The 23,202-nt window shown below is 43.7% G+C and overlaps 1 protein-coding gene across 5 annotated transcripts in view; it reads left to right on the top strand.

Moving 5' to 3' along the window:
- Positions 1–23,202, top strand: part of MCC (MCC regulator of WNT signaling pathway) — a 486,531-nt gene that overhangs the window by 413,487 nt on the left and 49,842 nt on the right. For all 5 annotated transcript variants that reach the window (XM_030928032.1, XM_010375821.2, XM_030928033.1 and 2 more), the window contains 4 exons: positions 274–480; positions 17,009–17,155; positions 18,130–18,219; positions 19,329–19,477. In XM_030928032.1, the coding sequence (XP_030783892.1) occupies positions 274–480; positions 17,009–17,155; positions 18,130–18,219; positions 19,329–19,477 (593 nt within the window). The remainder of the gene's footprint in view (positions 1–273; positions 481–17,008; positions 17,156–18,129; positions 18,220–19,328; positions 19,478–23,202) is intronic.

Raw genomic sequence — 23,202 nt, 5'->3', positions numbered from 1 at the left:
AGACAGACTCAGCTGCCAGGAGAGGACTCACTGTTTTTCTTACTCTGAAGGTTGCTGGGTAACACAAACTGTACCCCAGGCAAGTGACAGAGCCTCATCTGAAATTGGGAACAGGATAACTTTGGGGTATCCCTAGTCATGATCACTGTTTTTAACAAAGTGGTTCTAGAACACACTCCTCTGTGGACATTTATTCCTGTTCAGCCTATTTTCTTCCCATCCCCTTTCTCCAAGGTAACTTAGTTGACTTTTCTTTGGGGCTGTGTTTTACAGACAGTTGAGGAGATTGAAGGGGTGCTTGGCCGGGACCTGTATCCCAACCTGGCTGAAGAGAGGTCTCGGTGGGAGAAGGAGCTGGCTGGGCTGAGGGAAGAGAATGAGAGCCTGACCGCCATGCTGTGCAGCAAAGAGGAAGAACTGAACCGGACCAAGGCCACCATGAATGCCATCCGGGAAGAGCGGGACCGACTCCGGAGGAGGGTGAGCGTGCTGCATCCATAATGGCCAGGCCCTTCCCAGGCATGGGGCTGAGAGAGGCTGGTGTGTAGCACCAAGGGCACCGTGAGAATTTTTGTGGCATTTGTAATCTTGGGAATCTTGGGAATGTCTTTCTTGTTATGAAGTCATTCTTGAAAGTAGTTTGAAATTGCTAAGGTGTAGAGGTAAGATTTTTTTAAAAAAAACACACTTTTCTCTGGAATCTTAAATCTGACTGGTTGATAAAATTACATCAGGGCAGTGATTTTAAACTTTCCAGGGTAAACACGTCTTTTCTAAGCTCAATTAAAATGTTCTTTAAGATAAACTAATAGTCTTTAGAATTTAAAAAAATATGGAATTTGCCCCTTTTAATTTTTTTCTATAAAATTTTATTTAGCTTTATAGCACCTGCTCTCATTTACTTATACTGAATCTAGTGTAGAATGTTATCTCTCCTGGTGCAGACCTACTGAAGTTAAAATACATTGTGTGCATGTATGTATGTGTGTATGTGCATCTCTTTAAGCGTGCATATTATGTGTGTATCTCTGTGTTTACAGATGTGTACGTGTGACTCCTGCTATTCACCCTAGGGCTTGACCTAGTTTGAGTACTATTTTGTTTAGGACATGTATCCATTACTGAAGGAGGTGATGTTTCAGGATAGAAATGTTCGGCAGAATTGTTAAAACCTCTAGTTTTTCCAAGATGAAGTTTTTAATCCCAGGAACCCACAAGCACTTCTGTGTTTGGCTGTGAGTTTGATTGGATGGGTGGGGGTGAAGCAATGAATTCCTCAAACGCTTCCCTCTGAACTTCACTTTGAATTACTAGACTTACTTGACTCTCTTTCTCTGTCTTGGCAGTATTAGAAGCTTGTTTTCTAGTTGTGCTCTGACTGCTACTTTTGTATACAGATAAAGTTGACTTAGAAGGGGAAAAATACTGGCTGGGTGCAGTGGCTCACACCTGTAATCCCAGCACTTTGGGAGGCCAAGGCAAGCAGATCACAAGGTCAGGAGCTCGAGACCAGCCTGGCCCCATCTCCACTAGAAATGCAAAAATTAGCCGGGCGTGGTACTGTGTGCCTGTAGTCCCAGCTACTTGAGAGGCTGAGGCAGGAGAATCGCTTGAACCCGGGAGGTGGAGGTCACAGTGAGCCAAGATCGTGCCACTGCACTCCAGCCTGGGCGACAGAGGGAGACTCCGTCTCAAAAAAAAAAAAAAAAAAAAAAAAAAAGGAAAAATACATCTAGTGGGTCTCATCATCCTTCACCATTGCTCTTGCTCCCTTAGCCATAAAAAAGACCTTGTAAATAACTTGCTCTTCTATCCTTCAACAAGCTCAGGATGTGTACATCGTTTTGTTTTTAACCCATTTGTAAGTATTCTTACTTGCCATTATATAAAAATATGGAAGAAATTACTATTTTTGAATGTTATCAACTCTTCCTCATTTGAAAAATATGGAAGAAATTACTATTTTTAAATGTTATCAACTCTTCTTCATTTGTGCTAATGTCATAATTAAAAGGCTGGCACTACTGCCTCTCATATCTGAACATCATTTTGTCTTAACTCACGTGCATAAGCATATTTTCAGTATGCAGCTATATCGGATGCCAGTCTCCATCCTTGCATCAGCAGGTGTAAATCATCCCAGTCAGCAAAGGCTTTATCTGGGCAACATGACGAAATTTGCTTAGCACTAAAGCTCACGCCACCTGTAATTTCCTGGGTCACACTCCCTGATGATTATGATTGATGCCCTAATTAGGTATGTACTTACTCTTAGTGTGTGCATTCTGATGGTGTATGTTTTGTGAGGGAAATTGTTGGTCTTCAGTGTAATTACATATTGTGGTTCAGAATGAATTTTCTTCTCTCATTTGCCAGCCCTTGACTGACTAGCAAAAAGTAAAAAGTCCTCTTCCCCACTTTCCATTGTTTTCTCCAACTCTGGAGGTCAGTATTAAGAATAGCACAGTGCGGAGGCACTACACTAGGTACCAGGGCTATGGGGCCAGACTGCCTGGGTCATGCATAGCCTGACCTGCCAAGTCCCTGTGAGTCTTTGGCATTCAGTCATTTTTTAAAATAGGAATCCTTAGATGTTTGAAGAACTCTAACATGGACATTGGATAATTACACACACACACACACGTACAGGCCTGTACACATAGACACATTTTAGTCAAAACCTTTCTTCCAGTCACATCTGTTACCTTTTATAAGTTTGTGCAACTAGTGTGGTTTTATATAGTTTTTATTTCAGTTACCTTCAAATAATGTTAACTTTTAATTCTTCCTCAACTAGAGATACTCTCAGGAATTTATATACATACCATGAATTGGATTTATTTCTTTTTATTTCAAGATGAGTATGGATCTCAAAAAGTGTACTAGATGCATTTGAATGCCTGTTTACTAGACTTTAAGTGCCGAAAGTCTTCTTCCAGCCGTCACCCATCCACCCACCTAGTGTGCTTTATTTCCCTCCGGAGGGATCTGTCCTTTGTGGTTGTCATTGTCTTCTGTTCTTCACGATGTGTAGCTCTGCAGAGCAACTGAAGTGCCATTTTCTGTTTATCCCTGTGACAGTACAGAGTACAAGGCTGGTTTGCCTTTGCTGTCTTTAGAGCAGCTCTAAATCCACAGTTCATCAAAGTTCCCTGACGAGCAACTGGGACCACTTTCTTTTTTCCTTTGGCCACATTCATTGTATAGAATTTTAACTGACCAAATCAATAGGATTGGTGCTTGAACCCTGCCTGTAATTAAGCAAAGTGCTCTCTGTAGATCTTCTGAGCTTTGTTCAAGATTTAATTAAATTAGATCTTTAATGTAGTCAGTTAACAAATTGGGCTAGTGGCAGAGCAGTAAGTAAGGAACAACAGGCAATTTTATTATTGGTCCTAGTTCATTATTGAATGAGGCAATCATTTATTTCTGTTTGCTCTGTAATATAGCCATGTATTTCCTCACACATAAAGAAGTGGGCTTAAAGTAGGCAAGGGAGAATTACTCTAGAAAGGAAATACTTTATTCTTCATTCATTCATTCATTTCATAAACATGGTTGGTCATCTCTGTGCCAGGCAGAGGGGTTACAATGATGAACAGGACACAGTCCCTGGCTTCAAGGATGTTGGGGAGACAGGCAAGTAAACAGATCATTGCAAAGGTATATGTCAAGTGGTGGGGACAGGTAAACACAGAGAGTGCCCTGAGAGCTCCCCAGAGAGTCACGTGATGGCAGGAACCACTTTCTCCACATTGTTCCCATTTTTTTAGCTACTTTGTTTAAATCAACCACGGTGTGGCAAAAATAATCAGTGCTTTCCGCACTGCGTTTGGCAAAGCAAACTTGATGTGACCACAGGCACATGAAACTGTGTCCCACTGAATCATAGACTTGAATACAAATCGGCCACATAAGTTCCTTCTGAGATTTTGTAGGAATTCTTCAGAATTACAAAATTCTTCTGCATGTTCATGTCATAAGGTGTGAACAATTTCTTCCTTACACACTGTGCTCTACCTGGGTATTTTCTGCGTGTCTGGGAGTGAATTCCATCTGTCTCTCCCGGGCTTCTGTCATCCTGGGAGTCTGGCTTCTGGCTTCATTGCCACAGTAAATTCAAGAGACAAGTAGACATGCTATTTTGAACCAAATAAAAGTCACCCTTAGCCAGGTGCAGTGGCTCACGTTTATATTTCTAGCACTCTGGGAGGCCGAGGCAGGAGGATTACTTGAGCCCAGGAGTTTGAGACTAGCCTGGAAGTGTAACTGTTGTGATCTTATAGAGGTTAAATAGTCATCCGTGTTTTCCCTCACATCTCTTTTAGCCTCGTTTGGCCATGGTCCCATCTGAGCTGGTCCCACTCTACCTCCCCTCAGTGTTGCTTTTCTCGACCACAGGGCTATATAGAGAAAATGCAGACTGCAAAATAGTACTTTATTATGAATTTCTAACTGTATAAATTTCCATTTCATAGATATTCATATGTGTGCATATAAAAATATTGAAAATAGACCAGAAGAATGTAAACCAACATCATAATGATAATATGTTGTATTGGCCTCAAAGGCGACCTTAAACTTCTCTATAATGTTCTAATTTATTTTTTAAATGAATATATTCATATCATTGTATAATTTTTCATATGCAGAAGTATATACATAGAAATAGAGAGGACACTAATATGCTAAAATATTAACAGGTTAAATCTGGGCAGTGGAAATATGTGATTGCTTTTTTCTTCTTTGTCCTCTTTAATTTCCAAATTAAGCAAAACCAAAAAAGTATGGATCATAGAGAATGATCTGTATCTCACAGCTTTTAATGGTTTGGTATTCACATATAAACTGAGTCTTCTTTTTTGTCCTTTATTGAACTTTGTTCATTTCTTATTTGTTCCATTTCTTCATAGGAATTTCTTTACAGGATAAGGAAGAGGATGCCAATATTAGCTGAGTTTAAATTCATAAAAGTTCTGTAAAAACAAGCCCTGTCTCAACACTGCTCCTCGCAGCTCTCCCCAGCTCTCATCTAGCTGCATGGGAGGGAGCCAAGAGGAGCCGGGTCTGGCTTCAGTGTGCTCCTTCCAAATGGGAGGCTCAGGTGGCTCTTCTTTTGTGTGACTTATATATTAGTCAGTATGAGGCTAGGTTTTTCAGCAATAACAGGCTCACTTCCCAAATCTCAGTGGCATGGCACATTGTTTCTTGCCCGTACCATATGTTCAATGCAGGTTAGGGGACAGGTGCACGTCTCTGATCCATACATTCACTCAGAAACTCAGACTGTTGGCCGTCTACCACCTAAGAGCCCACTCGAAAGCTCCCACCACAGCATTTAAATGCTTCTGCGCCCTGCCTGTTGACCAGAACTAGGCAAATGGCTTTACCTAACCGTAAAGGGGCTTAGGAACTTGGAGGAGCATGTGGATGTTGGTTCAACAGTACAAGTTTCTGATGCAGCTGATTTACATGCTTTGACCATGACACCAGCCAGGCTTGGCCATGAATCAGAGTTCCAGAGAAACAGGCAGTTTCACTCATCCATCTTGTGGTGACCCCACACGTGTGTGTCAGAATCATTGGGAAGTTCTTTCAGAGGATGTCTGTCCAGGCCTTTCCATGAGCCAGAGTCAGTGAATGGGGTGTAGCACCACGGCACACTCCCCCACATCATGATCATGGTCAGCACTTGGAGACAGGGAAGGGGGAGGCAGTGTCCTCTGGTCACCCACTGGACATGGGCCAAGAGCTTCTCCAAGTGTCCTCTACTTCCTCTCTGCAGGTGAACTGAGAGAAAGAACTGCAAGCTTTCTGCCTTCTCCTCATCCCCAGCCTGCTCCTCCTGGGCCCACCATGTAGCAGTGATGAGCCCAGCATCTCCTGGGGAAGCTGCCTGCTCTGTGGAGCCTGCCCTGTACTGTCCCTTCACCAGGGTCATCTGAGCTAGAAGAGGAGGGAGGGTGGAGTCCACCAGGGTGCAGGCACCCCGGGGCTCCCAAGGCATGGAGGCACTGCCTGGCACGGTTCCAAGTCCCCCAGCTCACCCTGTGAAGGAAATCACTTCCACAGGGAGCTGCTTACCAGTGCAAGCTCAGTAGGGCTTACTTTTAAGAAAGGCTCTGTTAATAATATTGATAGTATTGACATTCTGTGAACATTTGCAGACTGAACCTCTCTCACATTAGACCCCTCCTCAGACTAAAATCAGATACTTCTAAAGGCAAAGCAGGACTTACTCAAAGCCTAAACCACCAGCCTGGATAACATAGCAGGACCTCTTATCTACCCAAAAAAAAAAAAAAATTTTTTTTTTTAATTAGCCAAGTGTGATGGTGTGCACCCATAGTCCCAGTTACTCAGGGGGCTGAGGTGGGAAGATGGCTTGAGCCCAGGTGATCAAGTCTGCGGTGAGCTATGATCGCACCATTGTACTCCAGCCTGGGTAATAGCAAGACCCTGTCTCTAAAAATAAGTATTTTTGAAAATCTAAACATATTTCTTTTTTTTTTTTTTTTTTTTTGAGATGGAGTCTTGCTCTATCGCCCAGGCTGAAATACAGTGGCACAATCTCAGCTCACTGCAAGCTGTGCCTCCTGGGTTCACACCAGTCTCCTGCTTCAGCCTCCGGATTAGCTGGGACTACAGCTGCCTGCTACTACACCCAGCTAATTTTTTGTATTTTTAGTAGAGACGAGGTTCCACTGTGTTAGCCAGGATGGCCTTGATCTCCTGACCTCGTGATCTGCCTGCCTCAGCCTCCCAAAGTGCTGGGATTACAGGCATGAGCCACCACGCTCCGCCAACCCAGAACGTATTTCAAACACTTACTTGTGATGGGCGATGATTTTGTGCATTTTGTTTAATCGTTGCCAGAATCCTAGCTGGTAAGTACTATTATTATACCCTTTCTAGAGATGGGAAAACAGAGGCCCACAAAAGCTTTAACAAACTTGCCCAAGTCTACATTGATGTTAACTCTAGGTACCAAAATTTGGGATCTGGTGGCTTTATTAGGGGAGGCAGTTGCCATTATTCTGTTGGTTAGACCACTTTCCTGTAGCCTTCTGTCCACCCTTGTCCTCAGCCTAGCCCCACTCCCATGCAAACCAGCAGTAGGTAAAACATCCTCTGTTACAGCAACGTGGGGGCCAGATTCCTTAGGCTTTCCACAGACCCACTCTCCTGGCATTCTAATGCTACGTGAAGGTACAATGAGCTTGTTGCAGAAAAGAGGAAGCTGGTGGTATGCGTGCATTTACCTTGACCTGAGTCCAGTGTTGTGTTCCCCTCCTCTCTGTAGACTGAGGGAGTTTTAGGGGGAATCCAAGGCAGAGAATCCCCAGAACCCTGGTTCTTTCACTGCTTCCATGGACACAGCTCCCAGTTACTTTACGAGGGCCTTACACACACTTGAGCCACGGAGACTGTGAGGCAACTCTGGCTGTGGGCACCAGTATTTGCTTACTCACCCCAGCCTCCCTGGACCTATGAGGAAGCCAGGCTGCTTAAAGGCTAGCTCTTGGCTGTCATGAAAGAAGCTGACTCAATTTGTCAAAAAGCTGGTAAGAAATTAGGAAGATTGGCCTAGAACAGTGGCTCACGCCTGTAATCTCAGCACTTTGGGAGGCCGAGGCAGGTGGATCACGAGGTCAGGAGTTCGAGACCAGCCTAGCCAACATAGTGAAACCCCATCTCTACTAAAAATACAAAAAATTAGCCGGGCGTGGTGGCAGGCGCCTGTAATCCTAGCTACTTGGGAGGCTGAGGCAGGAAAATCACTTGAACCCGGGAGGTGGAGGTTGCAGCAAGCCGAGATCACGCCACTGCACACCAGCCCGGGTGATATGCGAGACTCTGTCTCAAAACAAAACAAAACAAAACAAAACAAAAACGGAAGAAAAGAAAATGAAGATTGCCAAAATGCTGGCCTTTTCCGATGCAACTATTTTGATAATCATATCCAGGTACTTTAGTGGGTTATAGAACAAAAGAGAAAATAGCACACTTATCACACTTACCGAGAAATGGAAACGCTGTTGGATTTTTTTTCCTTCTATGTTGTGGTCTCTTGTGTTTCCATCTAGTCAAAATTGCCATTAACAATAAAACACCATGTAAATTCAGTTTATAGGAAGAAATAAAGAATAGGTTCTGATTATTTGAGGGCTCTAAGAAGAATCATATAAAATCTCCAATAAGAGGTGTGGTTCTCGGCAAAATATCTACAAACCCTGGACTTCGAGACGGCAGCTTTCCAAAAACTACACAGGGACTAACTGCATGAAGCTCATTAAGTAGCGCTTTCCCAACCTAGTGATTCTCACCCTTCTATAGTATGGAAATCATCTCATCTCAACCAGCTCCATTACACAGTGAAATTATGAATTACAGCCTAATTGCCTGAAATTACAACTACCCAGTGAGCACTGCTACATATCATCAGTGGAACAGGCTCTTTCTTTTATGGCTAATAAACATGTTTCTGATCCTGCTCAGGACTCTGGTGCCACCTTACCTTCCTGCTTGTCACTCATCTGTGAGCCATATTCACAGATGACTTCATCAGCTGACTCTTGTCTGTGCTCCCACAGTTGTCCTGAGATTGAAGCATCCGCATAGCTGACCTGTTTCATACTTGCCTAGCCTCACATTTTCGAGGAATTTCCTAGCACTTTGGAAACCTGCTTCTGTGCACACTCTTTGTGTTTGACAGCTCTAGTGCCAAATCCCTCCAACATCTCACTTTCCTCGTCTGCCTAATCCCTCATGCTCCTGGCTTGCGTCATTTACTTTCTTTTTGATTGATTGAGAAAGAGAGAGAGAGAGAGAGATCAATAGAGAGATAGGTAGTTGTGGGATCTGGCTATGTTGCCCAGGCTGGAATGCAGTGGCTATTGACAGTTGTAATCACAGTGCACTCAACTCTTGAATTCTGGACTAAGTGATCCTCCTGCGTAGCAAGCTGCCTGAGTAGCTGGGACTACAGGTGCGTACCACCATGCCTGGCTTTTTTTGTTCTAATTTGGCACTCAGGGCAGAGAGAGAAGATAATTATATTCATCAGTCACATTCACTGGTCCCTCTTTTAATTTATTCCTTATAAATAATTTATCCCCTATAATATCCCATCCCTTCCCCCCTATTTTGTGCATGTCCTAAGATAGTGTTTTGCATTACTTTTAATTTATTTAAATGTTATTGTGCTGTCGCCTTCTCTTATGTTTTTCTCCTCAGCACTCTAATTTTAAGGTTTGTCCATATCACTGTGTGTACATCTGGTCCTGTGTGTCTAAGGGCATCTAGCATTCTGTAGTGACCCACCTATTTACATTTACAGCCGCTGCCAATCAAATTGCTTCCCACTTCACATGACCACAAACAATGCTCCAAGGCATAGTCCCTGTGTCTGCTCCAGCCTGGTGGGAATTTCTCAGGATCACATGTCCAGGAGTGAAACTGCTGGGATTCAGAGTGTGTATAGTCTTGCTTTGATCAAGTACTCCAGGGCAGCTTCAGGGAATGCTGGCCAGCCCGTCCGCCCATCAGCAGCAAAGGAGTATTTCACCACCTGTGCCCCTGTCAGCTCTTGTACTTCCATTGTTTCTTTCATTCCATTCTTTTTCTCAGGTTTAATTTTTTTGGTACTGAAAATCATGTATTCTTAGGAAATTCTTTCAGCAAAGATCTATAGGTGATAGATTCTTAATCTTTTGCCCACACTCTTGGTAATAGCTGTATAATCTCCTGTGACTGCTGTAACAAATTATGATGAACTTAGTGGCTTAAAACAACACAAATTGGTCATCTTACAGTCCTGGGGGGTCAGAAGTCCAAAATGCATCTCATTCACTAAAATGAAAGTGTCGGCAAGGCTGCATCTTTCTGAAGACCAGAGGGGAGAATATACTTCCTTGTCATTTCCAGCATCTAGAGGGAGTCTGCATCCTTTGACTGTGCCCCTTCCTTCATCTTCTAAGCCAGCACTATAGCATCTTCAGAACTCTAACTCTGGCATTTCTGCTTCCCTGTTACAGGGAGGGGTGTAACTTCTGAGTTGTGAAGTTGTGAGTCCTGAGTCCACCTAGACGATCCATGATACTCTACCCATCTCAGTTCCCTTTTGCCATGCAAGGTTACATTCACAGTTCTCAGGGTTTAGGAGGACGTGGATGCCTTTGGGGGCCATTATTCAGCCTACCACGGTATTCTAAGTAGGCATTAGATTTTAGAGTGATAGGTTTTTTAGTGGCATTCAATAGATTTTATTGAGACTGTATCAGTCCCTGTTGAAGGTGTTGGCAATGCAGTAGTGAGTGAAACAGAACAAGACCCACAGAACCTGAGGTGCCTCTATCCCATGAGAAGGCAGTATGAGTGTGTGTGTGTGAGAGAGAGAGTGTGTGTGTGTGTGTCTCAGTCTCATTCCATCACCCAGGCTGGAGTCCAGTGGTGTGATCCTCCTAGCTCATCACAGCCTCGACCTCCCTCCCAGTCTCAAGCAATCCTCCCACCTCAGCCTCCTGAGTAGCTGGGACTACTGGCGCATGCACCACACCTGGCTAATTTTTGTTGTTGTTGTTGTTTTTGTTGTTGTTGTTGTTATAGTAGAGACAAGGTGTTGCAATATTGCCAAGGCTGGCCTCAAATTCCTGGGCTTGAGCAACCCTCCCACCTTGGCTTCCCAAAGTATTGGGATTACCACCAAAGTCACCGTACCTAGCCCTACAAGAAGGCTTTTAAGATCTGGAATCTATTTTTGTTTCATTATTTCTTAATCTAAAGGGAATCTTAATCTTTTTCCCTTTATCTCTTTAAGGATCCTCAGTGTGCCTGTTGTGATGTGGTTTACCAGTTGCTTTATTTTCATTTCTCCTAGGGTGAATTCAGCTCCTGATTTAGATTGCTGGCTCTCTTGTTTTATCTTCTGCTCTCTGTAGTTGTCCTCGCTCTGTGTCTGGCAGCTTTGTGGACCTGGGCTCCCAATCATGGGAAGCTTAAGTCTCCTGTTCTCTCATGATACTGGGCGATTTACAAATTAGGAAGTTTCTGAGGCAGTGGGTGACCTGGCAAAATCCAAACCTGTTTCTGGTGTTCATGTCAAGTTTGGAGTCCCACAATATACAGATAGTATAAATTTGGACCTCACACCCAAAGGTGCCACTGGTTTGGGATTTTGGTTTCTGAAGGTTGACTCCTCTGCACAGCCTCAGGATTCCTGCTGTGGACAGCACTTTCAGCTTTTCACCAATGGATCAGGCAGAGAGGCTCCAGGCATGAGGCAGAGGGATCAGCTCAAGCAGCTAGACTCGCAGGCGCCCTCCATCTCCTCCCTCCCACACTCACATTCTGTGCCCTGCTCACAGCCCCTGGGCTTGCAGTAGTACCACCTCCTGGCAACCCCTTCACCTTTATTTCTCATTTCTGGCACCTGGAGATTTTGCTGTCTTTTGACCTTGGCAATGAATTTATTTCTCTCATTGTTCCTTTTTTATGCAGCATTTCTATGCATTTTTAATAGGAGGAGCACCTGTTGACTTTAGCTGAGGCTGTCATACGCTAGGAAGTTTCCATTGTTGTATACAGTTACATAGCTGTAACCTCTGTTAACCTCTGAAAGCCTCTATTCTCATTCTTGTCCGTCCTGCTCTCTGCCAAAGCTGAATCAGTGTCTGCCGTCCTCCTTCTGGGTAGATTCTGTTTGTATACATTATAGAATTTTTTTTATTCTGTGTCTTTCATCAGTGCTCTTCCTTTCACTTGGCCGTTGAGGTATGTGTCCACATTTTGTTTTGGCCAATGCCCCAAGCACATTCTTATCTCTGTTGTGGTTTTAATCCTTTTTTATTTTGTACTTTATTTTAATGAGGTCTCCAGAGTTGAAAGAAAACAGTGTGTTCCTCAGTCTACTGTCTTCAAAGAGAGAGTTCAGCTGAGCTCTCGGTGCTGCTGTGTAAGCTTCCTTTTTATTTATTTATTTATTTTTTTTGGTCCTAGGTCAGCCTCCTTTTTCATTTCTGACATTCCTCTGTCATGCCTAGCAGAGAAAACAGAAGCCATCAGACGGGAGTCCCGTTTCGCATCTTCCCCTGACAGTCTGCAAACCACCTTTGTTATTGCCCATCCTCACCTCCTTTCCTTTTCTCCTCAAGAAAAAGGTGTCCCTGTCTCCCTGTCCTCCATTGACCCTCCACTCCTGCCCGCCACACTGCCACACCTCCTCCCTGAACCTTATCCATGCCCGGCGTTCCTAAATCTATCCAGTTCTAATCACTTCCCAGTTCTAATCACTTTCCTTCAGACTTACATTTCTAATTGTTGACTGATAAGCCCTCCCTCACATACCCAATTGTTTTCTCAAATTCAGCCTGTCCAAAGCTGACATCATTGTCAGCTCCAGACATTGTCAGCTCTGGTCATTTCTTTCTGAAAAGATCAGCTTCTCTTTATGTTTTTCTTTCTCATTGCTAAGTAACTTCATGATCCACTAAGTCACCAGCCACAAGTTTGGGTGTGTTTTTTTTTTTTTTGTTTTGTTTTTTACCTCCTTGAATATTTTTAGAACTGCACTGATGCATACAGTAGCTACTAGCCACATACAGCTATTTAGGTTTGAGTTTAAATAAATTAAAATACAATACAATTAAAAATTCAGTTCCTTGGGTACACTAGGCACATTGCAAGTGCTTACAGCCGTGTGTGACACCAGGCTACCGTAGCAGACAGCGCCGCTCTAGAACATTTCTGTCCATACAGGAAGTTCTGTTGGATGGAGCTGGTCTAGAGTGTATCTTGCCATCCTTATTCCCACTTCGCTGACTGCATTTGAGCACTAATAATTTCCCACCTGAACCATCAGTAGAGCTCTTGGCTCACCAACTTTTTCTTCCTTACTTCAGTCTGTTTTCTCCTCTAATCAAATGATTTTTACAAAACCCTTGAAGAAATACCAGAGAGAAACAACTGTGGCCTTTTAATGTCATTTCCTTACTTGAAACTTCCAGAGTCTCCCCCATTATCTTTTCCTCTTTATTTGCTTGTTGAACAGCTCAGCCTTCAAGATTGAGTTCCAGTGTTGCCTGCTGTAGGAAGGCAGAGGCCAGCCAGGTTTCTTCTTCTGCACTTAGACACTCCTTGTTGGCACCCCTCTTTCAGAGTGTGTTTCCTGTTGTAATGTTTACCAGCCATGCAGTAGCTTCAGGAGAAGTGAAAAAATGGCCTTTCAGGTCATGTTCTGGTGTTGAGGAACCCCAGTTGAGAAAGGCTGTGAAGGGTGGTGAATGATGTTCCCACAAGTATCAGTCCCTGCCTCAGGTTACCCTTGGTTCTTGGCTATCTCTCAACTCCAAAATATATATTCTGTAGAGAGAAACATAGTTCCTTCAATAAAAATAGCCGTGTGCAGTGGCATGCCCCTGTAGTCACAGTTACTTGGGAGGCTAAAGCGGGAAGATCCCTTGAGCCCAGGAGATTGAGGCTAACTTGGGCAACATAGTGAGACCCTGTCTCAAAAAAATAAATCTTCAGTGAAGGAGGAATATTTTAATTGCCACAAACTTTCACAGTTCTGGAGTCTAGGAGTCCAAACTCAAGGTGTTGGCAGAGCCACACTCCCTCAAAGGGCTTTGAAAGAGAATCCATCTTTGCCTCTTCCAGCTTCTGATAGCTCTTGGTGCTCTTTGACTTGTGTCCAATCTCTGCCTTCATCTTCACAGGGCCTTCTTCCCTGTGTCTCTATGTCTGTGTCGTAAATATCCCTTCCTTTCCTATTGAGAGAACACCAGTCATTGCACATAGGGCCTGCCCTAAATCGGATTATCTTGGCTTGAGATCATTCATTTAGTTATATCTACAAAGACCCTATTCTGAGATGAGGTCACATTCATGGGTACTGGGGATTCAAATTTGGACATATCTTTTGAGGGAGACATAATCCAATCCACTACAGTGGGTGAGAATAAAAGTGAGAACTCTATTAACTATGTTTCTGCCTCTCTTCCAAGCCATGCCTAAGCTGACTCAGCATATTGACTTTAGCCTTCGTTTCTTGCATGTATTCCTATAAATTAAGATTCTCACTTGCAAATCAAAAGAAGGGGGAGGAGGCCACTTAACCAGCTGTCTTTCTTTCCCTGACAGGCACACTGCACTCCCTTCAGCTGGATTTGTTTCCACTGGCTAGCAATTATCATTAAATAATAAAGCATAGCCCAAAATAAACATGTTTATCATCTTTAGTTTTCAGAGACATTCTCTGGGTCCAAGGCTTTTAAAGTGAACGTAGATATTTAGATTTAGAAAATATTTTAAGCACATGTGTGCACATGTACAGCAAGGAAAATGACTAGAAGTAATTGCCTCTGTAGAGTAAGAAATAACATAAGCACTTTGACTGTTTTTATGTTTTAGTGTTATCTGCATTTTGCACAGTGAGCATGTTTTACTTTTGTGATTAGAAGAAGAAATGTTTTTAAAACATGAATAGTTTTAATAAAGTCTTTATAAATTGCCCAGGCATTTTTTTTCTGTATTTTTTTTAAAGAGATTAAAAAAAAAAAAAAAAAGAAAGCAAGATGAGTAGGCCAGTAGGGATTCTAAGAACAGACCACTGATGGTCTTGAGTGCAATTCAGACACCATTTAGGTTTTGGAGTGGTGTTAACATTGTGAATTATTCAGGACCTTATCAGATTCATCAGCAGTAAAAACTGAAATTCAGGGTCTCCACTGGGAGGTTTTCCCCAGTCCCTGGGGGAATGAATGAGCCCTCTCTCTTTGCCCATTTTTTCTTTGTGGCATAATGAGGTATCCACCCCCATACCCATTTTTGGTTTGTCAGGGACCATTTCAGAATGAGTCCTGTAATCCTTCATCAGCAGTGCCATTTGGCTTCTACAGGGATGTATTTTCCTATTCTTTAGGCTATTTTGAGTGTAGCCCTGTGTCTGGTCTGTTTTGAGGACAGCACACATTTCCATCGATCCTCCGTTACTGGAATCCATGGCAGAGCATTAGGCCCTTTTGAGCTGTTCCACTATTGAATGCAATTTGCTTTGAGGGAATTTTCCTATTTTAGCTTCTAATATGTTGATGAATTATTGAAATTTCAATTACTTTTGCTTCCCAAGTTAGCAGGATGGAGACATCCCAGACATTTAATATGAAAAGCTTTCCAGTGCTTTTTAAAGAAGGGGCCACATGCCTGTTCTCTGCCCTTGTCTAGAAGGCTTTTGGCAGCAGGGTTGGCACCGGGGCATGGCTCCACTCTTCCTGTCTATGGGATTAAAGTGCTTTGTGGCCTTGGAAGTCCCTTAGGTCAGTGCTGCTCAAGGTACGGTCCCTTGACCGGCAGCATCAGCATCTTTTGGGAGCTTATTAGACTTGCAGATCTTGGGCTTCATCCAGACCCTGCTAAATCAGAATTCCTGGGGTGGGGCCCTGGAGTCTGTTTTAACAAGCCCTCTGGGGGATTCTAGTACACTATTCTGTTGAGAAAGCCCTGTCTTAAATTTGCTAGTGCTAACTCTTCCCAGCCCGGCAAAGTCTGGTGCCATTCGTAAGGACCGTTGGGTGCTGTAGTTAGTTTGCCCTTTCAGGTAGACACTGTACTCTCATGCTGAAACTGTGACCAAGGTTATAAAAGACCAATCTCTAGCAACGCTTTTCAGCTCCTTGGAATACTTCTCTCTTTGGAAGTCACAGAGTTGTAGCTATAGAGAAGCAGGATTTGGACATTCAATTTCTGTGCAGTTAAATGTACATTTTAAATGTAACTTAGAGGGCCCCGTGTTTCTTTTTTTATGTAGAAGGACTATTTAGACATTCCTACCTACTATCCCAGGGAAAATCCATCTGTAGGTAACTTGGGGAAAAGGTGCTGGCTCCATCAGTGTCTCTTCTCTTAGCCTAATCTTTTCCCCAAGGCAGACACCTCTTCTAAACCACACATATTGAATAACTTGCACCTCTTCAAACATAGCATGTCATCCCAGCACCTGTGCACCCCCACACTCTCACCCCCCAAGCATATCATCACGAAAGCCATATCCTCACTTGTTCTTCTTTAAGATTGCTCAAGTACCACTGTCTTCATTCAGCTTTGTCTGGATGACTTCAGCTGGAGTTAGATTCTTCCCTTTTTCTGCTTCCCATAACACTTGAGATAGAAATTTATAACACTCAAGTGCACTTGTGTTGAAATCATTCCTCTCTCCTCTGGGCTCTGAGATGATGATTCCATGAGAGGTGATTTCATCCTGGGTCCTCTGTCTGCAGTCCCCAGCACAGTCAGGCACTTGGGGCTAAAAGAATAAACATTCCTTAAAGGTAATTATCCAGTCCCTGGGTGCAGTGGCTCATGCCGGTAATCCCAGCACTTTGGGAGGCTAAGGTGGTAGAATTGCTTGAGCACAGGAGTTCAAGACCAACCCTGGCAACATAGCGTGACTCTGTCTTTACAAAGAAATTTAAAAATCAGCCAGGTATGGTGAGTGCACCTAGTCCCAGCTGCTCAGGAAGCTGAGGCAGGAGGATCCCTTGAGCCCGGGAGATTAAGGCTGCAGTGAGCCATGGTTGCACCACTGCATTCCAGCCTGGACAGCAGAGCAAGACCCTATGTCAAAAAAATAAACAAGGTGGTCATCCATCCTGGAAGCTTCCAGTGCCTTACATAATATGTGTACCTCATGTTTGTGAAGAATAGATGATGGTCTGTGGCAGATTGAGTTAAGAATATATTGACTCTTGGGCAATTATAAAAACTAGTAATATCATCACTTTGGTTTGTAACTCTACTTTTTGTATTACATGTGATTTAAGAAACTGATTCATTTAAAAAAATTATTAGTCCAAAAAAAAAGAATATAGTGACTTTTATGTGAACTCAAGCATCCTAGCTTTTCAATGGGCTGATCCCTCAATGTAAATGAAAGCCCCACCACCTACCTATCTGGCTGTTTTGCTCTTTAGCCAGGGAAACCACCAACTATGTCTAAGCATTATGATTGCAGGTGAGAGAGCTTCAAACTCGACTACAGAGCGTGCAGGCCACAGGTCCCTCCAGCCCTGGCCGCCTCACTTCCACCAACCGCCCAATTAACCCCAGCACTGGAGAGCTGAGCACGAGCAGCAGCAGCAATGACATTCCCATTGCCAAGGTGAGTTCCTGGGGATGGACTTGATGAGTGGGAACACCTCCTGTTATCTGGAAGCACCAGGCTCATCCTAGTCACTGTACAGGCATGCCCTTAGCTGAGACAGCCCAAGGGGCTTCCCCTGGGACCTTACACAGGCCTTCTATGCAGGAGCTGTAAGGAGAGATAACCCACTAATAGTTTTAAGTCTCTCTCAGCTGCAACCTGGACGCCAGCTCTCATTAATCAGCCAGCTGGAGAATGTCACAGCTGACAAGTCATTATGGAGAGTGAGACGTTTTGTCAAGTGCTCCAGTACTTCACAGTGGACAGAGTTGCTCTCAAAGACTAAGGTTCAGCCCAGTGAGGCACCTTGAGTAATGAACCAGTGATCTCCCCACTCACAAGACTGACAGCTCTGCCAGAAAAAAAGAAAAATAGGTTATGATGAACAGGCTGTGGCAGCTGTGAGAAGCAGCCCCACTCATTCGCTGGCACAGCCCCCAGTACCTATGTTGAGTCTGTCTCAGATGATTAAAATTATGCCTGTTGGCTTGCCTGGTAGCTCTACTAGCCACCACAGTAAGGTTGTTTCTTAACTATCAAGTTTAATAAGTTAGGTTAAACCAGTGTTTTCTAACCAGAAGTGAGCTCTTCCTCCGGGGGACATTTGGCAATGTCTAGAGACATTTTTGATGGTCACAATTGGAGTGCTACTGGCATCTTGTGGCTAGAGGCCAGAGATGCTGCTAAATATCCTACAATGCACAGGACAGATCCCCACAAAAAGAATTATCCAAGCCAAAATATCAGCAGTGCTGAAGTTGAAAGGCCCTAGCTTAAGCTAGTGGTAGAAAAATTGGACAAATGAGCTGTTCTTAACAAGTTCTTTAATCATTTAGTTGACATGGCTAAACAGCCCTGTATAAACATAGTCCCAACAGTTTATCTGGGGAGTGGTGTGTAGTTTTCTATAATGCTTTGTTTTCTTTTTTAAGATTGCTGAGAGGGTGAAGCTATCAAAGACAAGGTCTGAATCATCATCATCTGATCGACCAGTCCTGGGCTCAGAAATCAGTAGCATAGGGGTGAGTGTTCACGAGAAGCAAGGCAAGAAAGTACCCGGTAGAGCTACACAGACAATTGATTATAGATGACAGAATAACTTCCAAAGTCTATCTCCAATAAACTAGTTATAATAGTAAATCATACCTGATTTCCTTCCAAAGGATTAAATTACAATGTATGATGATTGCTATCCATATGGTGAATTACTTCTTCAGCTTTAAGGGAGATTTTTTTTCCTTTCCTTAAAACCATTCAGAATGAAATGATTTAGGTCCAGCTCTTGGTGATATAGATGAAAGTCTTGAAGTATCTGTCTTATATCACCCTGCTACCCCAGAGACGAAGAGCTCTAAAAGACCTTTGCCTTTTGCACATCCATCTTAAAAGGGGATGTGCTCTCTACTGAGGAGGAATGTTGTCTTTGAAGCCTAACCCAGTGGTAGGAAAGACCAGAACCTTCAGTTTAGTCCCAGAGTTTTCATTTGTGGAGTCAGGCAACCCCCTGGGACTGTAAGAGCTGATGGATGGTGAAAAGGATTAGTTTCATTTCTTTAAGGGATCTTTTAGGATTGGGGATGAGGCTGAGAGAGCCAGCTATTTGATCCTCAGAGACAGAGAGAGCCTTAAAATAGCATTTTAAGGCCCTAATTTAGAATTTTACAGTGAGCAAAAATTGCATGTATTCAGATTCCATGCCAAAGCCAAAATGTGAAAATGAAGGAGTCAGCCCCTCTCCTGGGCTACAGAAACCAAAAACAGTGACCTGGAGTAGCAGGGAATTCAGGATAGGGCAAAGAAATCCTGATTCTGTTCAACATTCAGAATTTTAGGAACTCCAGGAAGGCATGATCTCCCCATCCTGGCTGGCCAGCACTACGTGCTTGGGGAAGGAGTCATATTTTGATCCTGTTTTCTTTTTTCTTCTACTGCTTTTATAGTATTTATTAGTTAACTTTTCATACTAGGATTCTGTCATACAAACTGAGAACCATTAGGGTAACCATCCTCCCAGTCCCTGATTCTCAAGGAATATCTTGAGAATTAAATTCTTTTGCATACAAAACATGCGTGGCGACCAGCATCTCTGAAATGACATGTTCCAAAGGGGAATTAATGCTTCTTTTTGCAGGTATCCAGCAGTGTGGCAGAACATCTGGCCCACTCACTTCAGGACTGCTCCAACATCCAAGAGATTTTCCAAACACTCTACTCACACGGATCTGCCATCTCAGAAAGCAAGATTAGAGAGTTTGAGGTGGAAACAGAACGGCTAAATAGGTGAGGAGAGATCCTATCGATTTGATCCTGGGGCAGGGAGGAGCTGCTACTCCTCACTTCTCTTTCCAAAGATCTGTTCAAGGTGACTTATGTATTGTGACAGAGCAATACTGTCAGGCTGGTGGGGTTGGAAGTTCCTACCACCTTGGTCATCAGAGGAGTGCTCCCAACAGTCTGAGCTGCCATCATGGCTGTGACCTGGGCATTCACATGGGCCTTGTGCTTAGAAAGGTACCATACTTGCTTCACTGCTCTGCTGTCACCATTTTAAATTCTTTTTTTTTTTTTTTTTTTTTTTTGAAACGGAGTCTTGCTCTGTCACCCAGGCTGGAGTGCAGTGGCCAGATCTCGGCTCACTGCAAGCTCCGCCTTCCAGGTTTACACCATTCTCCTGCCTCAGCCTCCCGAGTAGCTGGGACTACAGGTGCCACCTCGCCCAGCTAGTTTTTTTTTTTTTGTATTTTTTTAGTAGAGACGGGGTTTCACTGTGTTAGCCGGGATGGTCTTGATCTCCTGACCTCGTGATCCACCCGCCTCGGCCTCCCAAAGTGCTGGAATTACAGGCTTGAGCCACCGCACCCGTCCCATTTTAAATTCTTAATACTGTTAATCAAGGGACTCCGCTTTTTTAGTTTCACACTGGACCTTGCAAATTACATAGTGAGTCCTGGGAGCAGCCCCTACAGAATGGCAAGTAGGTCACAGGTGACTGCCAAGCATGCAGGCCTGTGCTGCAGAGAACCACAGAAGGAAGTTCTGGAATGTTGAGTCAGCATCTCAGGGGCACTTGGAGCTACTGGAACCAGCAAAGGCAATCTGGTAGGGCCGTTCCTGGCGTGGACCAGGCATGCTGGTCTATCTGTCCTTGCTCTTCCTGATGGTTGCCTAATTTTGTTTATGCTTTTTGCAGATGTGCTCAGTCTTGGGTCCCTACATCCTATCCTAACTGCCCTACCTAGAGTAATTTTACTGTATACCCCGTTATATGGGTTCTTTTCAAGTCTTTCAAAAGAGGTGGTTTCAGTTTGCCCTTTTGCCTGTTGGCAAAGACTGTCTTATGTGTCATGCCAGTGATGAGGGAGTTGCTAACAAAGCAAAGGAGAAGGACCAGGGCCAAACCATGGAAACCACTTGGCCTCAGAATTGGTTCTGCAGTGGCAGAATGAACTGTTGAGTCACATCTGAGTGTGGTGTGGCTGCCTTGACTTACTAATCTTTAGTGGAAGAGCATTGTAAGAATTTGAAAGGCTTATGAGCTAACCAGGAAGAAATAGGGATACCCTTCCCCATCCACCATTGCTTAATTCCATTCCTCTTGTGTATGGCAAACCAGAATAAATTGAATTATCATGTTAGTCCTCCCTGATTTGAAGCTGTTTAATATAGTTCTTGAGAACTAAGGTAATTGACAATCTAGGTCATTTTAAATCTTGAAATTAAATGGTTTCCTTATTAAATCCAGAATACTTAAGAGTGATAATCCTGATGATTACTTAGTGGCGGTAAAGAAGCAGTCTTTTCACTATCACTGGCCTGGGAGTGCTTAAAAATTGAATCAGATATGCCCTTTGCAATTTAATGAAGTCATATGCCTTCAGGGGGACCTCAATTTAGTGAGGATCTCCTCTCTACAGATTCTGGGATTTAACAAGTTGGATTTGTGGCTGAACTTGAATAGGGGAGTTGCTTTCTACTCAGTTATATACACCCAGGAGAGACCAAAGAAGGGAGAAATATTTAGCTGGTAGCTCATGTTATTGTGGTGTTTAACAGCTTACAAAGGGCTCTCACAGATAGCCACTTAATCCTCAACCTGTGAGGGTAGAGTAGTCCTGTTTTGCAAATGAGAAAACAAAGACTTTGAAGTCGCAAGTTGAGTGACTTGCCTTAAATCCAGACCTATTAAGTAGCTGAGATGGAATTCCAAGCGTTACCCATTGACCTCACCTCCATTGTCATCTCTGTGATCCTAGCTGCTGCAGGAACCTGGGGCTTCTTAGAAATAAGCTACCAGTATATCCTGATGTGTGCTATTTTAACTACCTACCTCAAAGTTGGAGGCCTATTACTCTCAAAGTATGTTAGCCTTTAACTTCATGATTGCGAGGGGAGGGGTGACATCCGTACCCACCAAAATGTTTTCCTTCTTTAACAAATCTGTGTTAAATATCTACTACATGCTAGGCTACATGGCATGCAAAGCAAAGTAAAACAGATAGGGTCCCTGCTCTCATGGAGCTTATATTCTGTTAGGGAAAATAGACCAAGGAGAAAACAAATAAGATGATAAGAAAGATCCAAGAAGGAAATAAATAGGACACCAGCAGAAGCTGAAAGAGGGTTGATTTTTCGATGGGTAGTCAGGGAAGGTGTCTGAAGAGGGGAGGCTTACATTGAGATGGATTACAAAAAAAAAAAAAAAAAAGCAGCCACATGGCAAACTGATATTCTTATGGCCACTTAACAACCATGAGGCCTGAAAGAGGAACTGTCCAAAGGCCAATGGAACTGAAATGGAGTAAGGGGAAGAAGCTACACGAGATGAGGTGACAAAGCAGGGGCTGGCTCAGATGTGGATTTTGATGCCTTGGACACATTTTACTCTTTATTCTAAGTATAATTGGAAGTCATTAAAGAGTTTTCGAATATGGAAGAACAAGATCTGATTGACACTATGGAAGCTCACCTGGGTGTGGAAAATGGGAAGGGTGGGATAAGAGTGGAAGCAGCATGATCTTTGCGGTGCACGGGTTAGCTGTGGCGGGATGGGGCCAGGGGCTTCACGCACGGCATGTGCGGTGCTGAAAGCAGTGGAAACTGCAGCCGGGTTCCACTTGGATGAGAGAAAGGGATGGTCTCAAAAAAGATTCTCAGGGGTCTAGTGCAGGGGTGTCCAATCTTTTGGCTTCCTGGACCACATTGGAAGAAGAGGAATGTCTAGGGCCAAACATAAAATCCACTGACAGTAATGGTAGCTGATGAACTAAAAAAAAATTGCAAAAATATCTCGTAATGTTTTAAGAAAGTTTACAAATTTGTGTTGGCCGCATGCAGCCTACAGGTTGGACAAGCTTGGTCTGGCGTGTAGTGTTGGGTAGATGGTGTTGGCATTTACTGAGATGGAGAAGATAAGGGAGGATGAGGTACAGGGAAAATCAAGAATCCCACTTTGGAATGTTACATTGGAGGTAGCAGTGTCACAGCAAAGGGAAATGTCAGGAAGGCAGCTGGATATGTGAACCTGGCCCTCAGAGGCAAGCTCTGGGCTAGAGAAAGTTGGGAGCCAGTGGATCTTACCTGCCTAATAAAGTCATGGGACTGGAAAGAAATCGCCCCTAGGGTGGGAGTGTCGATAGTAGAGGGGACCCCGGGACAGCCCCAAGAGAATGCCAAGCCTTCCCAATTTTATAGAGAATGAGCATCTAGCAAAGGCAACTGAGAGGAAGTAGCTGCTAGGGCAGGAAGAAAACCAGCAGAGACCCACCGTGGCTTAAGTGAGGGGAGCTCTTTAAGAAGGGAAGAGTAACAGATCAGTGAGGTGTTGCCTGAGAAGGGCCCTGAGATGGGCTTGGCCACATGGAGGTCTATGAGTTGGGTAAAGGCTTTATCTAATTAGCAGGGTTGGACTATAGACTGGAGCAAGTTGAAAAGTAAATGGCCAGCGCGGTGGCTCAAGCCTGTAATCCCAGCACTTTGGGAGGCCGAGACGGGTGGATCATGAGGTC

This window comes from Rhinopithecus roxellana, chromosome 3 (assembly GCF_007565055.1).
Source record: "Rhinopithecus roxellana isolate Shanxi Qingling chromosome 3, ASM756505v1, whole genome shotgun sequence".
Classification (NCBI taxonomy): Eukaryota; Metazoa; Chordata; class Mammalia; order Primates; family Cercopithecidae; genus Rhinopithecus; species Rhinopithecus roxellana.
The sequence above is the reverse complement of the archived record's forward strand: the minus strand, read 5'-3'. Positions and strand labels throughout refer to the sequence as shown.